The sequence below is a fragment of the Labeo rohita genome, chromosome 11 (assembly GCF_022985175.1).
Source record: "Labeo rohita strain BAU-BD-2019 chromosome 11, IGBB_LRoh.1.0, whole genome shotgun sequence".
Lineage (NCBI taxonomy): Eukaryota > Metazoa > Chordata > Actinopteri > Cypriniformes > Cyprinidae > Labeo > Labeo rohita.
Genome location: NC_066879.1, coordinates 27,718,667 through 27,739,853, shown reverse-complemented (window position 1 = coordinate 27,739,853; position 21,187 = coordinate 27,718,667). Strand labels below are relative to the sequence as shown.

General features: G+C 36.7%; 1 protein-coding gene across 3 annotated transcripts in view; it reads left to right on the top strand.

Annotated features, from left to right (window-relative positions):
• Positions 1-21,187, top strand: part of foxp4 (forkhead box P4) — a 145,532-nt gene that overhangs the window by 105,450 nt on the left and 18,895 nt on the right. For all 3 annotated transcript variants that reach the window (XM_051122586.1, XM_051122585.1, XM_051122587.1), the window contains exons 9-14: positions 2,482-2,586; positions 10,787-10,874; positions 16,437-16,520; positions 19,087-19,288; positions 19,380-19,456; positions 19,735-19,836. In XM_051122586.1, the coding sequence (XP_050978543.1) occupies positions 2,482-2,586; positions 10,787-10,874; positions 16,437-16,520; positions 19,087-19,288; positions 19,380-19,456; positions 19,735-19,836 (658 nt within the window). The remainder of the gene's footprint in view (positions 1-2,481; positions 2,587-10,786; positions 10,875-16,436; positions 16,521-19,086; positions 19,289-19,379; positions 19,457-19,734; positions 19,837-21,187) is intronic.

Genomic DNA, 21,187 nt, shown 5'->3' with positions numbered 1-21,187 from the left:
AATTTACATTTGATAAAAATAAAATAAAATAAAATACTGTGAGGAGTTCACTTAATACTTTTACGGTTCACTTAAATGGTACTGCATTATGACGTTTGCAGCAGTTCTGTGGATCTTTTTATATAATATTTTTACACCCGTGAGGCCTCTGAACTACAGCTAAATAAACCCACACACCCCAGCAGCACTAAAACACACCCCGCCCTGTCATGCTACACGGACATTGCTAAACAGAAAGAAAAGCGCTCTCTCCATCATGTTTTCTTCTAACACTGTTCTCCCTGACTTGGCCTAACACATTTACACACAAACACACACATACACGCAACTCAAAAGGGAAGAAAAACTGTGCGGTGAGGCTAATGCATGGCACATGTGGACAGTGTGGTTGCCAGTAGTTTGTAATGTCTAGCGCTCGAGCAGCTTCTGAATTGCGTGGGCCGTCCACTGCCAGCACATCTGATGAAGAGGAGGAGGGAACGCGTGTATGTGCGCCGCATCAGGAGGGCCTCATCTGCTAGCAAGCTGCTTTATATTAAGCAGTACTCTGATGTGGAATTGGGAAGAGTTCCCCAGACCTTCAACCGCCACAAGACGCGTTCCCCCTTGTTTTAGCCCCCTGCCCATGCTTAGCAGCAGTCAGACACATGACGAAGGATTCTGTGGTCCCTGCCCTCACAAAAAAAACCCTGAGCTACATGCTAGCCCGTGGCAGTTGGCCAGCCCCGAAATGAAAAATTGCTGGATGAGACTGCTGGCGGGGGTTCGAGGCTGATCCGTTATGGGTCTCTACAGAAGCCAGGCCAGAGAGACCCGATCCAGACTTCTCGGCCACAGAGCACACAGTGGCTGTATCTCAAACGAAACAAGACCGTAGCATTTATCCCCAAGCCCCACCAGCAGGCCCTGTCAGCACATCAGCAGCCACCTTATTCGTACTCCCACCGTTACCGAGAAACATCTGAAGATCATCCACGTTCATTCGTAATTAGATGGCGGCTTGTTGTTCCTGGCTGCATCTGAGGACATTTGAACCTGCGTCGAAGTGCAAGATGCTAATACAGTGATATGCGCTTACTATTGGAAGCCTGTCAGTCACAATTATGGAAGAGCTGTTGGTTTTTTTTTTTACATTTACTAGGTCCTCTCGAAATAGATTTGTTCAAAGCTTCCTGAAGGACTGGCTCAAAGCTATCGGCTTTCCCAGACAGGGAATGTTTGAGACTGTTTCCATTGCTTCATTGCTTTGTATTGGTCGCATGTGTGTGAGGCTACCATGCCGACTGCCTGAAAACAAATTGCAATAAGATATCGACCCCAATGGGTTTTTTTGATTAAGTAAACAGGTGTTTCGAAAAAAATTATTTAACTGTTTCCAAAAGAAATATTAAGCAGCGTAACTGTTTTCAACATTGATAATAAGACATTTCATTTTTTAAACACAAAAACAGCATATTAGAATGATTTAAAGGAGAATACTGGATTAATGATGCTGAAAATTCAGATTTACATCACAGGAATTATATAAATTTATTATTAAGACCAGTTATTTTAAGAATAATAATTCAAAATATTACTGTTTTTACTGGTTTTGATCAAATAAATAAAGCTAAATATTAAGCTGAAAGAATGTTTAAATTCCATATTAATGAAATTCCATATTAGTACATTTCAGGTACACAAAATAATTTCTGGCCTAGAAAAATTTCTCTCATGTACATCAACAAGCATTATGTTTTTTTTTTTTTAAAGATGAAGTGTGTGATTTCTATGGAAGCCCGTTTTGAATAAAAAATAAAAAAATAAATGTAATTGTGACTTTTTTTTACAGTTCTGAGAATTGTGCGATATAACTTTGCAATTCAGACTTTTTTCTCAGAATTGCATGATATAAACTCGCAATTCTAAGAAATAAAGTCAGAATTGCATAAACTCACAACTGTGACTTTCTCAGAATTACAAATATTTATATTAAGTTTTTTCTCACGTCTCCTTTTGACATGTAATTTCAAGTTAAGTCAGAGTTGTGAGATATAAACTCTCAATTCTGAGAACATATCAGGATTTTTTTTTTATCCTTAAAATTGGACACTATAACTTGTAATTGTGAGTTTATATCTCACAATTCTTAGAAAAAAAAGTCAGAATGTGAGATATAAACTCACAAATGCAAGAAAAAAAGTCAGATTGTGACTTTAGAACTTGTGATTGTGAGTTTATGTAATGCAATTCTGAGAAAAAAGTCAGAATTGCAAGTTTGTATCTCACAATTCTGACTTCATTTCTCAGGATTGCAAGTTTAAAAAAAAAAAATTGTGTCAGAATTGTGAGATAAGTTGCAATAACGTGTTATTATTTTTTTAGTCAATGGCGGAAACAGGCTTCCATAGATTTCTGTGTTGGCAAATACATCAAATGCAACTTGCATCACAGTTTAGTGTGATGTAATCATTTACATTTGAAACCTTATTTGTTTTTCAGCTCAACTCACGAGGAACACACAGCCTCTCATCCACTCTACGGACACGGCGAGTGCAAGTGGCCCGGCTGCGAAGCACTCTGCGAGGACATGGGCCAGTTCATCAAGTGAGTGACAGCTGTCCGTCAAATCCAGTTCACAAGCATGTAACATGCTACATTCATGTCAAACCTCGTAACTTGCATAAAACCCCCTGCCAAGCAGCAAAGCATTCATCATTGCCTGCTGCGTCCCGCAAAAACAAGTCTCTAGCTGTTAGCATTTTCCTCTGTCAGTGTACATTCATCCTTTTTTCGATGAGCTTGCAGATCACTTGTAAACTAAAGGCCTTCTCTTGCTGTGAAGTAAATGCGGGGATGAGAGGACAGGCAATAAGAAAGCCAGGCGACTGACAGCCGTGTTCAGGTGTGATGTTTGAACAGACCAGAGACGAATGAATTCCACAGGGAGGTGGGGGGTGCAAGGTTATTGCTGGAGAGAGCGTGAGACATTCGCCAGCGCTGTGGGACTGTACTCGTGTATGAAAAAAGAGAGCTAACGCTTGATAGACAGGTATTTCACAGTCACAGAACACAATCAGAGTAAACTAGAGTGCCCTCTATAGAGCTGCAAGCAAATTCATAGTAGGTTACAGATTTGAAATGTATGTACACACTTTCCCTAAAAAAAAAAAAAAAAAAAAAAAAAAAATATATATATATATATATATATATATATAAAATAAACTGTACTGTTTATTTATTTTATTTTATGTTATTATGTTATTTATTTGGATATTTTTGAACAAAATGAATGCTTTTAAACAACACAGATGCATTACAAAAGATGTCTGGTTTTTGTCTTCTCTCTTTAAAAAAAAAAATCTTTTTAACTTTCTGTTCATCAAAAAATCCTAATATATATTAACAGTTTACACAAATGACAAGCAGCACAACTGTTTTCAAAATTGATAATAATAAGTGTTTCTTGAGCTGCAGATCAGCTTTTTAGAATGATTTCTGAAGGGTCATGTGACACTGAAGACTGAAGTAAAGGTAAATTACTTAGAATTCAGCTTTAATGAAGTTAATTTAACCATTTGTAAGTTAATTAAACTGTATTGTTTTTAACTATTATTGATCAAATAAATGCAGTCTCCAGAGTTTAAAGAGGTCATCGGATGCAAAACTCACTTTTACATGTTGTTTGAACATAAATGCGTGTTGGCGGAGTGTGTACACAACCACCCTATTATGATAAAAATCCACCCACTGGTATTTTCTAATCTTTATAAGAAATATCCCCTTTTTCAAAACAAGCCATTCTCAGCTTTTTGTTGGCGTGATTTCACACCGACAAAGGCCGCTCGCACGATAGTTGATTGACATGACCGTCTTACCTTTGACCCGCCCTGACTGACCTGTAACAGTCTGACTCCGACCGCCATTGTGTCTACTCCAGTGCAAGGGAAGACAACGTCTCTGACTGAGCGATTGAGATGTTCTGTGGTTGGATGTAATAATGAACATAGCAGTCATCATTTACTTCCAAAATCTGAGCCGCTGAAGACGCAGAGGATTAACGTTACTTTCGTTTTAGAAGGAAATGCGCCCGGCGATCTACATAAATGCATCTGTGTTTGTACGAATCATTTGTGATGCAGCTTCACCTACGGTTTTTATGCATCTTTGCAAATCGCCTTTCTTAATAATGTGCTTGTTAGCAAGTTTCGCAGCTAAATGTGGCAAAATGCGGCTAAAGTAAACAGACCGGCTGGTCACCCCACAGTATAGAGGGGCGGGGGAGAGCAGAGCTCATTAGGATTTAAAGGAACACGCAACAGAATGGCTCGCTCTGAACAGGGCTGATTTTGACAAGGTAAAAAGGGTGTTTTTTTACATTACCACTGAGAAATTTTAACCAAGTATGTTATAGACTTCTCATTAAGTCCCTAAAGAATCATATCAGCTTGTGGAAAATGGGCATCCAATGACCCCTTTAAACACTTTTTTCAAACATGCCAAAAACATGCTTTACAATATACAGCTATAAATAAATAAACAATTTTTAAAACATTTTCCCTCAAAATAATTTACCAATAGAATAAACAGAAACACTTTACAGGTTCATTAGTTACTATTAGTTTACTACTTTAGTTAAGATGAACTAAGAATAAACAGTACTTAGTCAATGCACTGTGAACTAACATGAACAAACAATGAACGATTGTATTTTTATTAACTAACATTAGCAAAGATTAATAAATACGGTAATAACTGTATTGCTCGTTGTTCATTTATGTTAGTCAATACATTAACTAACATTAACTAATGGAGCCTTATTGTAAAGTGTTACCGCTTTTTATAAGTTGTTACACTAAAGGTAAACAAAAAAGTGAGCAAAAACTCCAGAATTGAACTGTATGGTTATCACAAGATTTTTTCCCAAAGGTTCAGCTTAATACTTTTGCACAGGAAACTAGTTCACACATGCCCCACTTGTAACCATAGAGACAGATGTTCTTTTCTTTTCCTGTTGACCTGTCTTGTGTTGTAGAGGAAGTGTGTGTGTGATCAGGTAGCTGCCCGCAACTCTTCAATGCTGTCAAAGGCCGATTAGCTCCCCGCTCCCATAATTCCGGCTCTTCATCCCTGAGCGCTCCACTGCTGGGTCAAGCAAATTGTTTTCACGCTTCGTTAGTGGTTTACTTAATTAGCTCATTTACAATTAGAAGCTTTTGTTTCTTGGATACAAGCAAAGACATCAAAAAGAGCCTCCTTCCCCTCTTCTATCTCCCTTTTCCCAATCTTCTTTCTTCTCGCCATCTCTTTTTCTTTGCGAGTGTGTTTGCCAGTTTGGGGTCTTTAGGGATGCTGGGGGGGCAGAGGAGATAAAGAGAGGAAGAGATCAGACAGGGAAGGCGATGTAAACAGTCCCATTGTCTCTGTGTGTTAAAATAATGAGACTTCACAGTGGAAAGTCCTGACATGTCCGCCTGTCACAGGGGTGCGAGCCAGACTGTTGCCGCTGCCATTGCCCCAGCGGACTTGAGGCTTGCAACGCACGTTTATTTTCTCTCCCTCGAACACCTCCTTTGATATCCGGCAGGTCAAGTCCATTTCTTACAGTAGCTGGGTGTTCTTGTCCGTTAATGAGTGGCGGTCACACTGCGTGTTTATTTCCTTTGACGAGATGCTCGGCCCTCACGCCGTCTTTTGACTCCAGAGCTGCACTTCCTCGAGGGGACCGCTGTATTGACAGGCCGGAAAGATGTGTATGTAAATTTCCTCCGGTCGTCCCTGGCGATGGGGGTGAAGTGCGCGTTCGGTGCACGCGGGCGGGAGCGGGAAGCGCATATGATGGTCGCTGACACGCACATCAAAGAGCCGGAGAGTCTGGGAAAGTTTTAAGAGTAAAGCTGTTGTTTGGTTGCGCGGTGTCTCATTTCACATAGCCTCGGGGCAAGCGGAGAAGGGGGCCGGGGGGGACGTGAGATAAGAAGGGAGGGGGTGACAGATATTGCCGTCAGTGCCGTGCACCGTGGCCTAGTCAGAACACTTTAGTCATCGCTAAAGACAGGAAAAGAGGAGTCTCTCTCTCTCTCCTTCTGTTCTTTTTGTCTTTTCTATAGCCCCATCTGGCTGCCTGCCACTTATAGTAGGAAATGAGGCCCACATGGAATCGGTGCCTGCTGAACGAACGCCCGCCATTCACAAAGCGCTACACATTGCCCTTGCCCTATGTTCAGTTTGTATAATTTAATAATGCATTCAACTTCCAATAAGGGGACGTTTGCACAAAATGTGTTCTTTTTGCATGATTATTTGAATAGTTGGTCTGTCTAAACTAGACTGGTGTTTCTGACTGTCACATAGTTGGACTATTCCATTAGGGAGTAAAAAGTACAGGAAACATTAGTTATTTTATAATATGAATAATATTATTAATATATATATATATATATATATATATATATATATATATATATATATATATATATTTGTTTATTTTATTTTATTTTATTTTATTTTATTTGTTTATTAGTAATAAAATAATGTTATATTATAGTATATTATTTGGAGTGTCTTAAACAGTACAGTGCATTATATTATATTATATCATGTTTTATTGTTATATTATTTCCAGTATCTATCTACAGTATTATATTTTATAATTTTTCGTATCATATCTTTCCCAGTGTCTTAAACAGTACAGTGTATTATATTACGTTACATAACATTACATTAATTATATTATATTATATTATATTATATTATATTATATTATATTATATTACTTCCAGTGTCTTAAACAGTACAGTGCATCATATATCATATCATATCCAGTGTCCAAAACAGTACAGTGCATTGTATTATATTATATTATATTATATTATATTATATTATATTATATTGCTACTGTAAACACACTAGTGATGCTTGCTCTGCCCTCTTCTTTTTCTGATTGGTCCCTGGATGCTTTCACAAGACTGTGATGACACCTTTCAAGGGTCATCAGCATCATAAATAGTTTTTTTATCTTTTTTTTTTTTTAATGTATGTATGTTTATAATTCTATACTTTGTATTCTATTACATTTGCATCAAGTTACAAAAAAAAAGTTAACGCTAATGCCCTTTTCTAATACAGCGTCTATAGGAGCAAATGGGAATGCAAAATATATATTAGTGGTAGTCTCCGATTCACTGCTAAAGAAGTTTACCCAACTTTTATGATTTTCGCTGCTGAGAAATCCGGAAATGTGAAAAAGGTCCATTGTTTTGAAATGAACCTTGATGAGCTAGCCTGCATGTCAACAGTAGAGCTTGTGGTGTCTTATGGTACTCATGCATGACAGAAAAAACAGCTAAACAAGTTAATGGTCAAAAACATCCATCTAGCAAATGTTTACATAGAAAAACTAAAAAGCTGTGCAGTTTAACACATACAAAATGTCCGGTGAGAACCAGAGCTAGTGTTAAACAGAGCTCTCAGCTCTGTTTAACACCATTTTATAATCTTTTTAAAATCCTTTTCACAGAATTGGTACAAGAACTGATGAAAAAAACTCTTGTCAGTTTCATCTGAACATAATATGACCACTTTTTATCCCCAGATGAAAACTCTGTCTTGTTTTCTCTTTCTCTCTAGCTAGAGTAGTGTGAGAATGATAAAACACTCATTCACTCTTAATCTTCATCCTGTCTCTCTCTCTCTGGTTCTATTTCACACACTCTCATCCTGAGCTCTTTAATGATGTTCAGTTTTCTCTGGCATGCCAGGGCGACATGTGTTAAAATACTCAGGCCCTTTGTCGGGGCCGGCTTGTGACTTTTTTTCTGTGACCGTTGTAAATGCTCCTCAAATCCCTGTCGGGGTGCAGGGAGTAAACACTGCCTCATTGTCGGGTCTCTCGGAAAAACGCTGCTACTGTTTATTATGAGCCATAAAACTTGTGGTCTGTTCCTTTATTCAGAAAGAGAGAGAGAGACGGGGGGTGTAGAGGGGCAGAGGGAGAGTAAGATGAGATCATGTTTTTGTTATTATCATCATGTGCTTGCGGGGAAAAAATGTCTATCTGCGCCTGGATTAGTCCAGTGGGTGACATCATTGGTTTTGTTTAATTTCTCATGAGAGACTAAATGCGCACCCCTCTTTTCCTTCAAAACGGTCGTGTCATGCGGCGGGTGTCACAGAGATAAAGCAGGCCGGGACCGTGAGGATGAGCGTTTAATGCGAAGGTTAAGATTCTGCCGCTCACACACACTTCCGTTTGCCGCTCTAAGCCATGCGGACACTAAACACGGTGCACCGCCCACACCAATGAGGAGAGTGCTAAAAATGCAGGAATTCCCTCACAAATAAAGGTGTCGGATGAGATTGACTGCACCAGTATTGAAATTACCGCTCATACAATAAGCTGAGAATTATTTGCATGTTAAAGCTAATAACTGATAACTGGCTATTATTAAAACTTTGCCTAAATAAATAAAAAATGAAACACTAAATGCTAAAGTGAATTTAGCCATCTTCACAACATTATAATGTACAGTATCAAAAATGAAATGCTCATCAAGGCTGCATTTATTTGATTAAAAATACAGTAAAAACTGTAATATTATGAAATATTATTGCAATTTAAAATAGTGGTTTTCTATTTTAATATACTCTAAAATAAAATGTATTCCTGTGATGCAAAGCAGATTTTTTTTTGGAACCCGTGATACTTTTTTCTAATTAAAATTAATTTTCTAATTCTTTTGTCCTAATTAAACTATGGCCTAATCCTGGCTTAGTCTAAGCTCTGTCTGTGAAACTTGGCCTTTTGCTGAATAAACGTTAAAAAGAACAATTTATTGAAAATAGAAATATTTTGTAACAATATACACTACCGTTCAAAGTTTGGGGTCACTAATTTTTTTCTTTCTTTCTTTGAAAGAAATTAATACTTTTATTCAGCATGGATGTGTTAAAATGATAAAAAAGTGATAGTAAAGACTTCTATTTTGAATAAATGCTGTTCTTTTTAACTTTTTAATCATCAAAGAATCATGAAAAAAGTATCACAGGTTCCAAATAAAATATTAAGCAGCACAACCGTTTCCAACATTGATAATAAATCAGCATCTTAGAATGATTTCTGAAGGAACCTGAAGACTGGAGTAATGGCTGATGAAAATTCGGCTTTGCATCACAGAAATGAATATGTTTAAAAGTATAATAAAATAGAAAATAGTTTTTAAGTTGCAATAATATTTCATAATATTACTGTTTTCTATTTATTTTTGATAAAATAAATGTAACATTGATGAGCAAAAAATACTGATCCCAAACAGCAGTGTATGTTTTTAAAGATTAAATACCTAATATTGGCCAGTACTGACAACTTTAGAAAAAAAAAATCAATAACCTTGTCTAATGTTTTTAGACATTTTTAGTCTGGAACAAAAAACTGTAATCCTCAGGAAGTTTTTGCATTATAATGATTCCAGACTCATATCCTACTGATATCTTCTATAATGCGCTATAATGTGACCCCTGACCTCAGAGTCATTAAACTCCACCAGGTGTGTTGTTAGAAGGTGGGATGGGCTGTTTCCACACCTGGAGAGATTAATGACATAATCACTTAAATGCTGAATGACATCATTGTTTGGATATAGGGTTGTTTAATGGATTATAGAATTGTGTTTATATGCATGCAGGGGTTCATATGTGTCATTTCAAGCTTGGGGAAGTTCTAAATAAAATGTGTGGGATGAGACAGAAGGCTCAAGGATACTAGAGTCTATCTGTGTGTCCTATCTGACAGTCACTTTAAGTTCTTATTTTTTGTCCGACTTTGCTTCCTCATTTGATTCTCAGTCCTGCATCATCAGTTTTTGTTTTGTTTTGGATTGCTTCATAAAGAAAACATGACTTGAATAACTCCGGGCAGAGCTCACCCATCTAAAGCAGCGCTTGATGAGTAAAACAAATGAAGTCATATCCAGGTGTTTTTTTTCCCCCTTTTTCAACTCCCACTCAGAGTTCATGGCCTGCGGCACTTTCTGACAAAAAAACAAAACCGTTTCCAAAATAATATCCCACTCCAGCTGCATTTCAACCGAATAACAGAGACATTAGGACACTCGTTCAGACCTAATATAGAGAGACATTCATGTCTCTACAGTTATTTTCATCTCTTTCAATGAGTGTCAATAAATAAATAAAACGTTGGGGTTTTTTTCAACATTCAGCATGGTCACATTCGCTCACATGACAATCCTCAGCGGAAAACCTCTCTTTCCACATCTTTCATGTCCTAATATTGTTTTTATTTTCTTGCGAGAGGAAATTGAGTTTATACGCCTAGCGAAAAGTGTATTTTCGAGTGGAAATCCACTATTGTTAGGGGTTTCCTCTGAGAGGGCTGTTGAGATCCCGAGAGAAAAAACTGAAAAATAAACAGTTATCTGTGCTCATATTTTGATGTGGCTATTTGTTTGTGTCTAATCATAGTTTGACGCCACAAATGGATCTCTAATGCCTCAGCGACCTCTGAATTTAGATGTGTGTGTGCGTGGTGTCAGGATGTGAAGCCCAGGCTTGTAGTGTTAACACGTTAGCATACGCGGCACAAACTGTGAGACAATCCCAAAAGACTGAGACACAGCCGTACAGTGTGTGAGTGCACTGTATTAGGCAGGTCAGCGACACGGTTTGTGGCAGATGGTCCAAATATGCTTACAGATCTCCCTCTGGGAGTTTAGATAGGGTCGTGGATTGATCTAGTAGACTGTGTATCAGGATATGTCATCACATGTTTGCATTTCTCTCTTTCTCTCAGGCACCTGAACAGTGAACACGCCCTGGATGATCGCAGTACGGCCCAGTGCAGGGTCCAGATGCAGGTCGTTCAACAGCTGGAGATACAGGTGGGATGCGCGCACAAACGCAAAATCAACATTTCTTGCAAAAAATCTTGCAAAGCAATATTTAAGCTGCCTGACTGCCTTTCTTCTGTTTTCATTTACATTTATGCATTTGCCAGAGTGCATTCAATGTGTTTATGTTTGGGCCTCGTAATTATGTTGCGGGTAATTAAGTCATCAGTGTCAATTTTATAACATCAGGTGCTAAATTTGCGTCTCGAATCGATGCTGAAACTTGGTCTTCAAGAACTGTTTCACATACATAATCGCACTCTTACCCAGCTGGCATGATTTTCTACCCATTACACGTCACATGAGTTGATAGAGATCACTGAAGCTTGTAAAAGGAAGAGTGATGTAGAGTGCGGGTGCGAGAGAGGAGGCCAGAATATCTGCCTTTGATGGATCCCAATTAGAGAGTTTCCCAGCACCTCTCTCATCCCTCATGCCGTGGACTCTCGGCAAGCACCGCGGGCTGCCTGTCGCACGCATATACACGGTGTCATCTCTAATGAGAGAGCTGATAAGGAGAAGGGTGGACATGGGAAGTGCTAGAGACTTCCTTTGCCCACGGACACACTCCGTGCCCCGCGTCATTCACTTGATGTTGTCCTTAGTGCAAATTACAGTCATTTTTCTCATCAGCTGAGCGGTTTTGTTTTCAGTAGGGCAGCACTTTTAATCAGAAAAACAACTATTACAACTTGTATTACAATTGGGGTATTTACTGGTACTTACTTAAATAACTGGTACTTATAAATAAAATGACGATCAATTATCATTCAATTATCATTAAACTGTCCTTTAAAAAAAAAAAAAGTATTGCAATGCAAGTTTCAAATCATCATTAAATTAAATTACTTAGTTACATTTAGTAGTACATTTTAAAGTAATAATTAAAATTAATAAATAAATCAATTGTAATAATAATAATAAATAATTTAATTAATTAATTTAAATTTAGATTAATAAATACATTTTTATAAATTAAATAAAATGTAAAAATAATAAACCACTTGTCAAATTAAACAAAAACAGAATAATAATAAAACGGTTTGATTAAAATGTAGTTAATAGTTAATATAATTCTTTTTCTTATCACTAAATTAAATTGTTGAATTGTTGAAAGCTACATTTTAAAATAATAATTTAAATTAAAGTAACATTTAAATAAATGGAACAAATGTGAAAATAAATCACTTTCAAAATGAACAAATATGCATTTGAAATAATAATAATAATAAGAAGAAGAAGAAGAAGAACATTTTAATTAATAAATACATTTTTATAAATTAAATAAAATGTCAAAGATAAACCACCTGTCAAATTTACAAAATATAAAAAAATAAAACCTTTATTTATTTGAAATGTAGTTAATAGTTAAATAAGTCTTTTTCTTCTTATCACTAAATTTTATTATTTTCATTTTACTGAATTGTTAAATTATTTTACATTTTCAAGTTACATTTTAAAATAATAATGTAAATTAATAAATAACATTTAAATATATGAAAATAAATGACTGAATATACATTTGAAATATAATAATAATAATAATAATTCATTTTAATTTAGATTATAAATAAAAATAAATATATTTTTATAAATTAAGTAAAATGTAAAAATAAACCACTTGTCAAACTGACAAAAAAATTAAATCTATTATTGCTCATTTGTAGTTACGTAGTTAATTTAATAGTAAAAATTAATTCATGATTTAATTTCCCAATCCCATTCTAATAAAAAAAACACAGATGCTGTATATAAATTATTATTATACAATGCGGACTTTATTGATTATAACTGTTTAAACAAGTAATATTAGGTGCATTTCATTGTTATCGTAAACCATTTATGACCCTGAAATGTGTTATGGTTAGTGCTGGACGATGTTTTATTGTCCGTGTGAGTGATTTGTTTGGACGCAGAGACTGTCAGAAGAGCGTCTAGTGACAGTTAGGACTGGCAGACACTGACAGGACATCGGTCAGGCACATTAGATTCCATTAAAGAGACCGTTAGCTATGGGGGAGCTGCTTGCCCTTCTCAAACACGCCGAGCTGCGCCTGCAGCGTTAGAATTCCTCTGCTCTTAGAGCTGTAAGTCAACATCCCTTAAAAAAAACACGGGCTTACATTGAGACGGGCACTTCAGACCCTCCAGCTTTACGTGGCAGAACAACTTCCCATCATGACTGCCAGTCAGACAGACCTGGTAATTGGTCAGCTTCCCTTTTTCTTTCCACGCCACCTCCCCTCCATGTTCTCCATCTCGTCTCATTCCCAAAAATAAACCCCTCACAACAAAGCTCTTTCCAAAAACACTGCCCTGCTAGGCACGCGGGCAGCGAGCTCACTTTGTGGCCCACAAAGAGCGTTTAAACACGTGTCTAGATCGATGCAGGCGTGATGAGAAGTGACAAGAGAGTCAGTCCACGTCCAAGCGGATTTCCTCTCACGTCTACCTCCGTCCTGTCACCTACTCTGCCCCCAACTCCCCCGCCACCCCGATGCCAACCCAGACCAACCAGAACCACCATTCGCCAACCTGCTGTCTTTCCCAGCATACCAGCTCAATTTTTCCACTGTTTTTATTACCAGGCTGACCAGCACGGAGCAGCCCCTCATTAAACACACATATCAGTTAATGGGTGAATAAACAGCCCAGATCTGTGGATGACTTCAGCAACACTGGGCACAGCCACTCAGATTAAAAAAACAGACTAGTTAGTAGCCAGTATAGCATCATATTGTGGGACTTTCTTTTGACCACCCAGAAACCTTATGATGTGCCCGAATAGTGAATCTGTATTCAGAAAAGCACAGAAAACTTCTACGGGGCCACTAAAGGGACATGGTTAGCCACTTGCTAGCGGTAGCCTGTTAAATTACAGTACATCAATTTACACTTACCACATAAACAGAGTAAGGAGAGATGACTTATAGAACGATGGCAAATGATTTGCAGATCCTGAGCACCACTAGCAAACATCTAATCTTGTAAAATTGACACAGAGACCTTCAATGATTCAATTCAGCCATACAAATGGGATGTGCCCGAATCCGAATACTGTGTTCGGAAAGGAAATGATGTGTACTACAGAACCCTTAAAGGGAGTAAATACAAAATGGGAGGGAAAACAATATTTTGGTGCTTTTTCGCAATTATATTGTTATATTGTTGGGTAATTATACTGTATATAAATAATGGGAGCTGCTGTGCACTCGCTTTTTACTTTCACTTTCAAGATTTACGATCACAAGAAAATTGTGTATACGACAGAGCAGCAGTACTTACCACACATTTTGCAAGATTAGATGTTTGTCAGTGGTGCTCAGGATCTGCAAATCATTCGCCATCATCCTATCAGTTATCTCTCCTTACTCCGTTTATGTGGTAAGTGAAATTTTATGTACTGTAGTATAACAAGCTAACACTAGCTAGCGACTAACCATGTCCTTTTAGTGGCTCCGTAGAATATGTTATTCATTTTCAATCCATGTTTTTTGTGTGTAAAATAGCACTTTTAGTGGCACTTAGGGGTATGGTGCCAGTCTCAGAGCGTTCTGAGGCAGTGTGTCGCCCCCTGATTAAGAGGGGCCGGCTGCCTCCACATTTCCTCTAAATGGCGGTTAGGAATGTCAAATGAGGATGAGTGTGGTTACAGGGCAAGTGTCTCTAAAAGAGACGCAGCAATCGAGAGAAAGAGGGAGAGGCGAAGAAGGACGATGAGAGAGATGTTTTCTCCCAGAGGTATCAAGAGCTGTGAAACGGCATGTCAACATCCCTGTGAGCTGACTCAGTTAACAGGCAGAATGCTAAATTATCTGCACAAGAGAATATCTAGAGTAACTCCCTCCTCCTCTTAGAGGCGCCCACGAAAGCACCACACACACTATGACGACACTCAGTTTTTAGTGCGCTGTATTGGCATGACAAATAATTGTACACTTGTGCTGCCAAAGCTTTAGTAGCTGCGTTCAACGAAAACAGAAACAGAAATAGTACAAAACAACATGCGTAAATGAAGGAAAATGAGACAGAATGTTTTGTCAAATTTAGAAGTTAAGAAAATGTTTTATTAAAAGCTATACCTTTTTTTAATATATTGTATTTTTATATACATACAGTGTGTTTGTATAAAAATAAAACAACTCAAATATTACAAAATATGACATAAAAAGGCATATAAATCACTCCTTTTTCTAAAGAAATGTCCAACAGTGACACCAGCGGGTAACGTTACAGTGGAAGTCCACATCTCTCTTGCCTCCCCTGAGCCCATTGAGTTTTAACAGACTCCCTAAAGCGTGCAGTGCGTTTGGTGGGGGGGTAACTGAGAATGAATGGGGGAAAGTCATGTGAGAGAAGGCAATGCCTCCATAGTGATATAATTGGAAATGACTGGGTATGTTCAGCTATGATTGGTTCACGCAATAAATCCCACCTCTTGTGTTCATGTGTGTTCTTAGTTCACGAATCAGTCTGAATTAACAATATAATGGCGTTAATTGGAAGCCTAATTTTAAAAAAATAAGTAAACAACTTATTTTTTAACACAGTTAAATATAACCAGGGAGCAATTTGCCGGGGGATTTTCATCCCTGCCTCTGCTGAATAATTTTTATCCCCGGTGGAGATTAAAAAAAAAAAAAACATCCCGCAAACCCGCTCCTAATCATTTTGCGTTGGTGGTTTAACTGATTCTGCGTTTCAAAAAGTTTCATTGGTACTGTGTTCTTTGCTCACTTTCTCTATATAATTTATTTGTTGTTTGAATAACAGTGGAAATAAAATCATTACAATTAATAGGCCTAACTTACAATGTTTTTATTAAATTGTGATCACGTTAGACACAGTTTCCGTCATATTAAAAATATTTCATGACATGACACTCATTATCTGGTACTGGTATTAATTGCTAAAAAGATATCCCCCCTTCTCTTCAGAAATCGCACCTACAATGGATATAACCACTTTCTTATATCAAAATCAAACCTCAGATGGCCTAACAACATAATCTGTGCATTTTCTTAGTGAGCAATCAGCTTGAAATTTAAAGTACATCTCCGCATCTGTGACCAGTGTTTACCAAGCTCTGATGATCCATAAATGAGTTTATTATGAAAAGAACATCACTTCATAATAAAATATGTTGTTTAAATTGTTACTGCTTTGAGTTATTATTTTGGAATAAATGTAAAATGCTTAAAAACATGAATGCTTAAAAACTGATGAGATTTTTACTTGGTTTTAATGAATAGACTAGCCTATTAACAATTTTAATGTAAAAATACAATATAGATTTTATTCTGGTACTGTAAGTGATGCTTATTTAACCAAGAAAATGTGACTGAGACATGAATTTACATTTAATTAAAAAAAAAAAAAAGTGTATACTTTGCCTCCTCATTTCAGAATACCACTGCACCCCACTGGTATATATCTAATTTTTTATATTTATTTATTGATATATTTTTATTTATAGTAGTTTATTTAATAATAGAACTTATTAAAGAAAATGGCTTTTTTTTAATAATATATGTGTATATGTGTGTTCTATAGCTGGCCAAAGAGAGCGAGCGTCTACAGGCCATGATGACCCACCTGCACATGCGTCCATCGGAGCCAAAGCCTTTCAACCAACCTGTAAGTTCATAACCTTCTTAACGTTCTTACTTTCTCTGATAACTTGTGTTTTATAGCATGTCTTACTGTGTTTTTTGCATGAGAAGTAAGTGTTTGGCACACGGTATGATTGATGAATCAACTGAGTGAGGCACTAAAGAGCGCTCTCTGTTGGAGAAAAGAGGAAGTTCTGGTTTCTTATCTGCTGTCCTCTCTGTGCGTGGGCTTGGATTGTATTCCTAGAGAGCAGCTGAACTCTATAGTCTCATACGTTTACCTGTTCAACTTATCCTTGCACTTTACAAAAGTAATAAATCACTTATTCAAGCATGCCATTAAGCACCTTCAGCTCAAGTGCGATGATGGACTCTTGATGGAGATGGAGTCCTCTCTGTAGCAGCTACAGCTGGTCTGTTTTCCTCCAATCCACTTTAGAAGAGTGTTTGTGTACTTAAAGACTTGTATTTATGCCACAGTGTAAATGAAAGCGAGTGTTTTGGGCTAGACTTACTAGATATTCCACATCGCTGCTTCATACGCAGCCATCACAACGCGTTTCCCCCTCAAGCCAGCAGCTGCCTGTGCAATTATTAGGAATCTAATGAATATTTCATGCTGAGATTGATGAGGAGTCTTATTAAAATACGAAGATGTTGAAATTAATTGTCAATTAGAAGTGGAGTGTCTTAATTTGAGGGGATATAAATGAAGGCGGAGGGTGAAAGTAGGCCGCGTCTCCTGTTTGGAGACAAATTCTACGGATCAGCTGCCATTAGACGATAATGGGAAACAGCGACCGGGCCGGGCCGAGCGACCTAGCCCGAGAACGAGGGAGAGAGAGAATGAAAAAATTATAATTGTGAGTGCGATCAAGAGAAAGAATTAGCATTAAGTGGTAAGGGTGAGCATTAGGGTGGAGCTTAGCACAAGCCCAAACCCGTGTGTGGCATTGACCGCTATTAAGATCGTTGGGTGTTTGGCACAGCAAACTGGCATGGCTCCAGCATTAATTAAGTACCTGTTAAACCATTTTGCTCCCCTAATTACTGGAGATGGGCCAGGTTGGCTCCTGTGGCAATGAGAATGGAGAGAAAAGAGGGCTGGCGCTGTTTAATTCGCCATATTAGCTTCAACCCCGCTACGCCCACCCCTCCTCGCACTCGTTCTATCTCTCGCCGCTCACACGTGCGCATGATGGTTTTAATTAGAGCAAAACAAGCAACCCCGAAAAAGACTCCCTGAGCGATGGGGAAAGCTGTTTCCTAGCGCTCCGTGCCCGCCGAAGCTAATTGGGCAGAGCAGGGCCACAATGAGGGCGGGTAACCGCAAGAGTTGTTTGTTGCCAGATTGTTGTTTTACCCCCTCCTACCATGTATCGCTTTGTTTTGCTCCTCTTGTGTGGCTTTAATTGCAGACATTGTGTCACCGAGGAGCCTCGTTTGTGCGTGCATGCCCGCGTGTGTGTCTGAGAAATGCGATTTGCGGGGTGCTTTGTTTGAATTTCACCGGGTGAACAGGATCATCTTATAATGGAGTCGCAGTGCCAACTGCTTTTGGCATGGACGTGCTGGCACGGATCGCAGGATGTGATTCTCACAGCGGGAGACCAATGACAATTTGAAGATGATTATATTTCCTGGTTGGTAATTGCAATGTTGGAGATTACTGTACACCACGAAGATGATGCGAACTAGAATCGAGGCTGCGCTGAGACTTAACGGGTGCCAAATAGAGGGAGAAAGGCATTTAGGTTTTGCACTGTCATTGTTTTGTGTATTATGTATACATGTATGAATGTATGTTTTTTGTAAACCAAAAGAAAAAAAGAAAGAAAGAAAGAACGAAAGAAAAGACAAGCAACTATAAATAAACAACATTAACAACCATTTCATGTACTGAATGCAAAACAGTATTTCTTCTTCCCAAACATAAGACATACTTTTCAAGTTTTAAAGCTTTTTTGCATACATAAAAGCTTATAATTTTATTTACAAATAATATTATTATATATTATAAATGTTATTATAGTATTTATTGTTTAAATATTAGATATTATAATAAATATTTATAATATTTAAATAATAATTATAATAATTATTATTATTATTATAACTAATACCAACATTATTGTAATTGGATCATAAAGATTTATATTTTTGTTTGTGAATTTCAGTGTTGTGTATGTCAGTGTATTTAAAGTTACAAATGCATATTAGAATGATTTCTGAAGGAACGTGACACTGAAGACTGGAGTAACGTAAAAATATATTTTTTAAATATATTTTAAAAAGTGATTTTAAATTGTAATATTTCACAATATTACTGTTTTCACTCTATTTCTGATCAAATAAATGCATTTCAGAAAGATTTCTGAAGGAACATGTGACACTGAAGACTGGAGTAATATATATATATATGTTTATAATTGTAATATTTCATAATATATCATTTTTACTCAATTTCTGAACAAATGAATGCATTAAAACATCTTACCAATGCTAAATATTTACATATACCACTGATTAACTAATTTTAATTGGTTGTTTTTATTGTAAATAAGTTTTACATTTTGTATCCTCTCATCTAGCTGAACCTGGCCTCTAGCGTGTCGCTGTCAAAAAGAGAAAGTGAGGGGTTTCCTGAGGGCTTGCCTCATCCCCCCACCTCTGCCGCAACTCCCATCACCCCCATGAGGCAGGGACCCTCCGTCATCAGCTCCTCCAGCCTGCACGGAGTCGGTCCCATCCGTCGGCGCAACTCCGACAAGTTCTGCACCCCCATTGCTTCAGGTCAGTGTCCCTCCACACAAAACATAGTTTACATATCAATTTCTTTAACACTGAAATATGTATGCAATTATTTTGTCTTTGTCTGTTACAGAACTTGCACAGAATTGTGAATTCTACAAAAACGCTGATGTCAGGCCTCCATTCACCTACGCCTCCCTCATACGACACGTAAGTCAGCCTGTGTGATGTAGAGATCTGGACTGTGTGCTCTGTGCTCCAGTGCACTTGAGCGGGGTTCAGAGGTGTGTGCTGGTAACTAAGGATTTATGCGCATCTCTTAGCTCGGTGTCAGTCATGCTGAAACGAACGGCACTATCCATAATGCACTGCCTGCCCGTCTGGAAACAGTCCATCAGCTAATGTCTCACTAATAACAGCCATTTGAATCACCTCTTGACACTTGCTCACTTTCTCTCTTCCGTTCTCTCTTGGCTTTATTCAACCAGGCCATTCTGGAAGCCCCTGACCGACAGCTGACTCTAAACGAGATCTATAACTGGTTTACACGAATGTTCGCCTATTTCAGGAGAAACACAGCAACATGGAAGGTAACGTCCCATCCAGCAAATTCAATACATTTTGCACCATAGAGGTCTTTTTATATTTATATAAAAACAGTTGAACAGTATGAACAGTTTTCACAAAAATATTAAGCAGCACAGCTGTTTTCAATTTGCAGAATAATCATTTTAATAATCATTTCTTCCAAGTAAATCAGCATATTAGAATGATATCTGAAGGGTCATGTGACTCTGAAGACTGGAGTAATGACTGATGAAAATTCAGCTTGTCATCATTCAAATAAATTACATTTTAAAATGCATTAAAACAGATATTTGTAATATAATAAAATAATAATGTTTAAATAATAATAATAACTAATACCAACATTATTGTAATTGGATAATTAACATTTAGAGTGAATTTTAATGTGTTGTGTGTCTAATTTGATATCATTAAATTATAAAATTATAGTTTACTAATAGTATATAATATGAGCTACCTTTTAAAAGTTTTAACAATCTTTCACAAAAGTTTCAACATTAACAATCATTTTATATATTAAATGCAATACAATATTTCTTCTTCCCAAACATAAGACTTACTTTTCAAGTTTTAAATATTTTTTTTTTAAATATACAAAGCTTGTAATTTTATGAAATGTAAGTTGCAAATACACTACAAATATTATTAATATTATATATTATAAATATAACATGTTATTATAGTATTTTTTGTTGAAATATTATATTAGGTATTAGATATTATATTAGATAAAAAATTATAGTACATATTTATATTTAAATAATAATTATTACAACTAATACCAACATTGCTTTAATTGGATAATAAACATATACTTTTTTAGTGAATATCATTCAATTATAAAATTATAGTTTACTAATAGTATGTAATATGAACTACTTTTCAGTATTTTTAATATACTTTTATTCGGCAAAGTAGCGTTAATTTGATAAAAATTGACAGTAAAGATTTAGAATTGTAAAAAATATCCAAATATATTAAATAAATGCTGTTCCTTTGAACTCTATTTATCAAAGAATACAAAAAAAGTATCTCAGTTTTCACAAAAATATTATGCAGCACAACTGTTTCCAACATTGATAATAAGAAGAAATACATTTTTAAACAGCAAATCAGTATATTAGAATGATTTCCGAAGGAAAATGTGACACTGAAGATTAGAGTAACATAAAAATATATTTTTATAATATATAATTTAAAAAAAATTAAATTGTAATGTTTCACAATATTACTGTTTTTACTCTATTTCTGATCAAATGAATGCATACTGCTGAAAATTCAGCTTTGTCATCACTGGAATAAATTCAATTTTAAAATATATTAAAATAGAAGATAGAATAGAAATAGAAATAG